We start from the raw sequence: 6,686 nt of genomic DNA, 5'->3' as shown, positions 1-6,686 counted from the left end.
GTCCTTTTTCCTGCGAGGCGAGTGCTCTAACCACTGAGCTACAGGACTTCACACTATGTGCAATATGTTGTATCCTCATATCAATGTGATGAAAGTCTAAGAGAGAATTTCAGATTCAGGTAAGATGAAACATTTTATTAATGGTTGGTAGGAGTGGCCGAGAAGCTGTGCATTACTGATTTACTTTAAACAAGCTTGGTTTGAAACCGGACGGTTGAATTTTTTTTTAATAGTCCATTTAAACTAAACTGAAGTTGATTACATTTATTCATTCAAATATATACAAATTATTTAATAGAAAAATAATTTCGTAAATTCAATGTAAACAGGTTCGTTTTGATATTCGGATATTTTTCAGAACTGCTGGAATTGACTCTAACTTTCAGGCTATTCATTTAAATATCCTTTTGATAATGTTTATTTACTTTGAGTCCTACTTCAAAACAACACACTACATTTTGTGTCAATTCTTTTCACACGCAAAAAGCATTATGGCTTCAGATGACATTCATTCTGGGTGAGAGATTCCCCACGTGTCGCTAAGTGCAGTGACCTTGACGACATGTGCACATCATTAGAAAAAATCTAATTTGAAATGCGTAATCATCAAAATGCCTGAAGTTAGCGGCAAGAGGAGCCTCACACACCCCGGTTAGTGTCATTTGCAAAACAAAAAAGCTGTAAATATTTCATCGTGTTGGCCAATGTTGCAACAGAAAGTAGCTGGATATGAAATCAGTCTCATCTTCCCTTGTACTCATTGAAGAAGTCCTTTTCAGCGTCTCTAGGGAGAGAGCAATGATTACATTTAGATTTAATTGCAGAGTAACATTTGGGAACTTGACAGATGTGAGCATATTCAGCCGTATCTGGTAGTAAAAAAAAATCTTGTAAAAACACCTCTGGTGCCTTTTCTCTTTGAAAATAGAAGGTAGTTTCTCTCTCCCGGTGTCCGAGCTAATAAATTCCCCAAATAAAATCCTTGCATTTGGTATCGCGCCTTATCACAGCATCGAGGTGTCTCAAAGAGCTTCACAGGATAATAATAATAATCCTTGCATTTGATATAGCGCTTTTTACATCTTCTCGACGTCTCAAAGCGCTTCACAGAATAGACTGTAAAGTGAATTGACTGTATATTTGTGGGCGAAAAGCGGCAGCCAATTGCGCACAGCAGCGTCCCACAAACAGTCGTAGATTGAGTGACCGAATAATTATTGTTTTTTTTGAAGGGGTTTATTACCCCCAGAAAGTGATCCGCCAATTGACTAACAAACAGGTTCTTACTTACTGTTGGTAAACAGAGGCGTGTAGAGTAAGGAAACTTGTCTAAGGTTACGCCCTGCCCGGGAATCGAACCCGGGTTCTCTCACTTGCGAGGTGAGTGCTCTAATCACTGAGCTACAGGGCTGCACATGCAACATCATCCCACATTTACAGCTGTGTATGAATAAGGCATTCTGAGTTAAAGAGAAGAGTGTACTTCAGTATTATGTGTGAGTATAATCCTATAATCCTACAATATGAGCAAGGCAATATCATTTAATGCTCCTCAACCCACTCATTCAGGCTCTCTAAGTGTAGCAGCAACATTGAATGGTCAAGATTTTGCAGTGTTAAGTACTTTTATTGATTGCTTCTTTTCAATCATTAATCATGTTAGTTTGACATATGGCATTTCAAACAGATGAGCTTAAGATTTAGAATCGGTGAGTGTCAAAAGACATCAGGCTGTTGTGTAGCTTGGATTCAGTGTTACCCGCAAATTTCCATCACTTTTACATCGATGCTGACAACACAATGCATCAAAAAAAGAGAGCAGCACGTAATATAATTACACAGGTGTAAGCTAGAGTTGAATGGAGCACTGAATGAATGGCACATGTGTTGACCATGTTAAACGGTCTCATGATAAACCCAGTACACAGTGATTTCTTTCACCTTGACTGAATGTTCTTGGAATTGATGATCCAGTTCAGGAATTCCTTGGCAGCCATGGTGTCCAAAACCACATTGATCTCACTAGTGAAAGTGCCGTCAGCGTGTCTTCTGTCCAGTTCCTCGGCAATCACTTCGTTTTCGATCTCCCTGCTCTCCTCGGCAAAGCTGGGAATGGAACAAGGATTTCTTTTTAAACACCAGAATCTCCATTTGCCTAAATGAAACCCATGTGATTTCCCTTTCTCGACCCTCAATTTAATAATAATAATCCTTGCATTTGATACAGCGCCTTATCACATCCTTGAGACGTCTCAGAGCGCGTCACAGAATATACTGTAAAGTGAATTGATTGTATATTTTGTGGGCGAAATGCAGCAGCCAATTGCCTACAGCAGCGTCCCACAAACAGTTGTGGATTGAGTGACCACATTATTATTATTATTATTATTTTGGGAGGGATTATTACCCCCTGGAAAAGCGATCCGCCAATTGACCGATAATAAAAGCCCCTTTTTAGAACTGATTTGATAATTAGGACATTAGAACCACAGAAAAAACTCCTTGTGCTAAAGACTGATCTGATTTTATGATCTCATGTTCCTATAAAGTGAATATAAGTTGTTGTACAACTACAGAAATGGGAAAAAAAAAATTCTGATTTGTCGGAGCATTAAAATATCCAAATGTAACTGTGAGGAGGAGGATAACTAAACGAAAAAAGCAATGACGATGGAATGAATGCGACTAGTTTGGAAAAACACTTACTCTCTCCTTCCTCGTCCTTTTATCAGCCAGTTGATGAAGTCTCTGGCGGCTTTTGCCTCCAGGTAGGAGCTGAAATCACTGGGATAATCTTCTTCTGTGTGGCTGGCTCTGTCGGCATTTCTCTTTGACATTCTCCTGCTGAATTATAGGAGAACAATCCTTCTTTATACTCTCTCTCATGCTCTCTCTCTCACGCTCTCTCTCTCTCTGTCCGTCTCTCTTGTCTGTCTACTGCATCTCCCAGCATCTGGAGTGACTTGCATACCATGTAGTTGATAGAGACTGATGTTGACACATAAACGATGTGAGTGGGACCTGTCACAATGATCCCAACCCTTAATCTATTTTGCTCTTGAACACGTATGAGAGTTAATAATAATCATAATCCTTGCATTTGATATAGCATCTCATTATATTAACAATATAATATAAATGAAAGTTACAAGTGTAATAAGGCTAATATATTGCATTTTGGGGGAACGATATGTGGGGCTGGAGTATAATAATAATAATACTAGGCTGTACTTACTCGCTTTGATGCTTGTTGTAGTTAGTGAGTGAATCTACAAATCGCTTTGCTTTGAAGTAATCCGAGAGAGATTCAACATCACTGGTGTAGCTGCCATCTGCGTGTCTCTTGGTTTTGTCAGTGTTGGCACTGGAATGACATTGTGCACACATTGCTCTTACAGTGATAGAGATATATATCACAGTTAGATTTCTGCTGTACTTTACCCTGGTAAATAGATTGCTTTTCAGGGTATTATCCAAAATTATTCACACATTATTTTCCTTAACATTTTCATACTTTCTGATGAGTCAAAGAAATTATGATTTTTGGTCCTTTTTTATTATTGTGTGTATATGTATATATATATATATAATACTCTATATATAATTAACTTACCCATTGCGTTTGGTGCTCATCAGCCACTGAACAAAGTCTTTAGCACGTCTGCTGTCCAAGTATTTACTGTAGTCACTGCTGAAGGTGCCTTCAGAATGGCGTTTGACATCTGTCATCACATTGGGAGTAACCACGGGTTGTTTCTCTGCCGTCTCCAATGCCCTGTTCAATTCAGAAAGATATACCATTACTGTAATCATAAACATATTCACAATTATTATCTTTATTAACATTACTGTAACTACCAATGCTGCCTTAGGGAGCTGTACTGTAGCTTGTAAAAAGTTCCCCCCCACACACACACCCACACACACACCCACACACACACCCACACACACACACACCCAGCCAGCCATTAATTTCTCTTTGCCATTGTCTGATGTGGACCAGAACAGACAATGATTTTGTATTTCTAAAATATCATATACCCACCAGCCCTCACCATCACCCCAATATTAACTTCAATTATTCATGATATTAAAAATAATTAATGATATCATCTTCTATTTTGATACAAGCCAATATCGTTTTCTTAGATGGTTATTGATGTCTTTATTGATAAACCAGTGTGTTACAAATCTTACCTGGATGAATCGGAATCCTGTATTGGAGTTTGCCAGGTATTCTGTACTAGTATCAAAAGCAGCAGAACAGATATGGAATCGACTCCTTTCATTGTATTACCTACACAGCATTCACACAACATAAAATACACTTAAACATTGTGGATTACAATACTGTCTGAATGAATTAGATACTTAGAAATCACTGTATATTTTACATGGGCACAATACACATAAATTAGTTTACGATATAATAAAGTCCTTTGCAAGCGATCTCATTAATAACTACGTGAATGAAATAGATGATGCTTGTAAAATGCATATTAACTTATTGCAAAATAAAATGGATCAAATGTCCACTCAATATAATGGCCAAAGCCATAGCACGAGTGAGGACCATTAAAAATGGTCAGTAGTTTCAGAACACTAATAAACAGGTTTCTGAAAGATTAGCACATAGCAGCAGAGCAAAATGAAAAGTCATGAAGTGTATCACAAGTTAAAAAGAATCCAAATGAAAGGTTCTTCCCAAGGACTAGGCGGTTGGGACTGAGCTATAGGAATCAAGAGGAACCAAGGCTCATTGCTCTTGTGGTGTGAGTGAATGATAGAATCTTAGTAACGGCAGGAGTAGGGGTGGTATTTGGGGCTTGAGCTGGAGAGAGAGAGGTGCTGTGGTGTGATGGAGAGGGGGTTCCTTTAGGACATTGTGTGTGTGTGTTGGACCCTAAATCTCCCCAGGTTAAATACCCTGCCCACAAATTCACTCTCACTTGAGGAACAGTAACTTGGGCAAGGTCAGGAATTGAGGGCATCTTAACCAGAATGTGTGTCTACCTTCAGGTCAGGACATTTGGAAGAAAGAACAGAACATTGGAAACAGCGTAAGAGTGAATAATTCTTAAGGTTCCTCTGCAGTCAAACGTAATAGTTATCCATCTCTAAAAGATAATAGGATAAACTAGCGATAACAGTACATGGAGCGGTAAATGATCTCCATACTAAATATTTTTCAAATAAATCTATTCCTGGGCCATTCTCTCTTTCTGTAAATGCAGCTAAAGTAGCCCCAACTGGTGAAAAGGAACAGAGATGTAACTCTTACCTGCAGCTGAACTTCCCTGAATGAAACTGATAGCTGGGCAAACAGTAGCTTCCCTTGGTCCAAAGCTCTGCTGGAACCTGAAGCTGATCTGCATTGGCTCAAACACCTTGGTTCCTTTATATAGCAGCCAAAGGCGATGGTTGGGCAATATATCAGGAAAACGCATCATCACTTCCATTCATAAAAAAAAGGTGCAATTGACTCCCCCCCAACCCCCCATTCTTGCTGACATCTTGGATTAACAATTACTGAATCACCCCCTTTATTTGCAAAACCACTTGTTTTCCATCTGATTTGACAAGTTTCAGGTGGAATTGTTTAGTTACTATTATTACTTGATTTTTTTTTTCCGACTCTTCCGGATGAGTTGCTGTTTTCCATACAATTGCACACTTTTAACTGGAAGTGAATTGTGCATAACAAAGCCTTTCCGCTTGCTTACATTGTGAAATGTTTGCATTCACTGACTGTGGCAATGTGAAGAAGAGACGTAGAAGCTGTCAGGGAAATGAGGATGGAAAGATGAATCGTAGCAATCTGTCTCGGACACTTGTATCCAAGATACATAACATCTGAAATGAATATAAGATATAACACTAGATTCCCTCTATCTTGTATCTTCTTGTATTGTATAATACTATATTATACATCATGTATTGTATAATATAATATATTATATATGTATTGTATGCATTAACACACAAGATATCAAGATTGCAAAGGGATCAGAAATGATTTGGTACAGATTTACTGGTCAGAAGGGACCAGCAAATCTGTACCAAACCAACAAATAGAATTAATAATAATAATAATTTGGTCACTCAATCCTCGACCGGTTTAATTTCTCCAAACCTACCGTGCTGAGAATTAGGCAGAACCGCTTCTATGGTGATAGAAGCATAAAGAGAATCAGCCCCCTCACGTCTCTGAGACGTCTCAAAGCACTTCACAGAATATACTGTAGTCAATATACTGTATATTTTGTAGGTGAAACGCGGCAGTCAATTGCTCACAGCGATGTCCCACTAACAGTCGTTGATTGAGTGACCAAATTACTATTTTTATTATTTTTTGAAGGGATTATTACCCCCCAAAGTGATCTGCCAATTGACTCATAACCGGGTTCCTACTGATTGCTGGTAAACAGAGGCGTGTGGAGTAAGGAAACTTGCCCAACATCTCGCCCCCTGCCCGGGAATCAAACCCAGGTCCTCTCGCTTGTGAGGCGAGGTCTCTAACCACTGAGCTACAGAATTCCAATTTTTGAATTCTTGTTCATCGAAGTCCGCCACAAGTCTAACTATAATCATATGTTCACTTACAAGAGCTCAAAATACACGGTCCCTGAATGGGTTTCTTTCATTTCTCTTTGTTTTCAACTCAGTCAATGTTGTACATTTGTGCC

The 6,686-nt window shown here is 38.8% G+C and overlaps 1 protein-coding gene across 1 annotated transcript; it reads right to left on the bottom strand.

The window, feature by feature from the left end:
- Window positions 1-122: 122 nt before the first annotated feature.
- Window positions 123-5,355, bottom strand: gcgb (glucagon b). Its single transcript, XM_007889848.2, has 7 exons — window positions 5,282-5,355; window positions 4,198-4,297; window positions 3,614-3,775; window positions 3,236-3,364; window positions 2,707-2,844; window positions 1,942-2,106; window positions 123-784 (listed from the first exon to the last, which is right to left on the bottom strand). Exons 2-7 carry the CDS (start codon window positions 4,287-4,289, stop codon window positions 742-744), a joined length of 729 nt encoding a protein of 242 aa, XP_007888039.1. The 5' UTR covers window positions 4,290-4,297; window positions 5,282-5,355; the 3' UTR covers window positions 123-741.
- Between the last annotated feature and the right edge of the window lie 1,331 nt (window positions 5,356-6,686).

Source organism: Callorhinchus milii, unplaced genomic scaffold (genome assembly GCF_018977255.1).
Source record: "Callorhinchus milii isolate IMCB2004 unplaced genomic scaffold, IMCB_Cmil_1.0 Scaffold6, whole genome shotgun sequence".
NCBI lineage: Eukaryota > Metazoa > Chordata > Chondrichthyes > Chimaeriformes > Callorhinchidae > Callorhinchus > Callorhinchus milii.
Note: the sequence above shows the minus strand (reverse complement) of the source record. Positions and strands in the feature narration are given on the sequence as shown.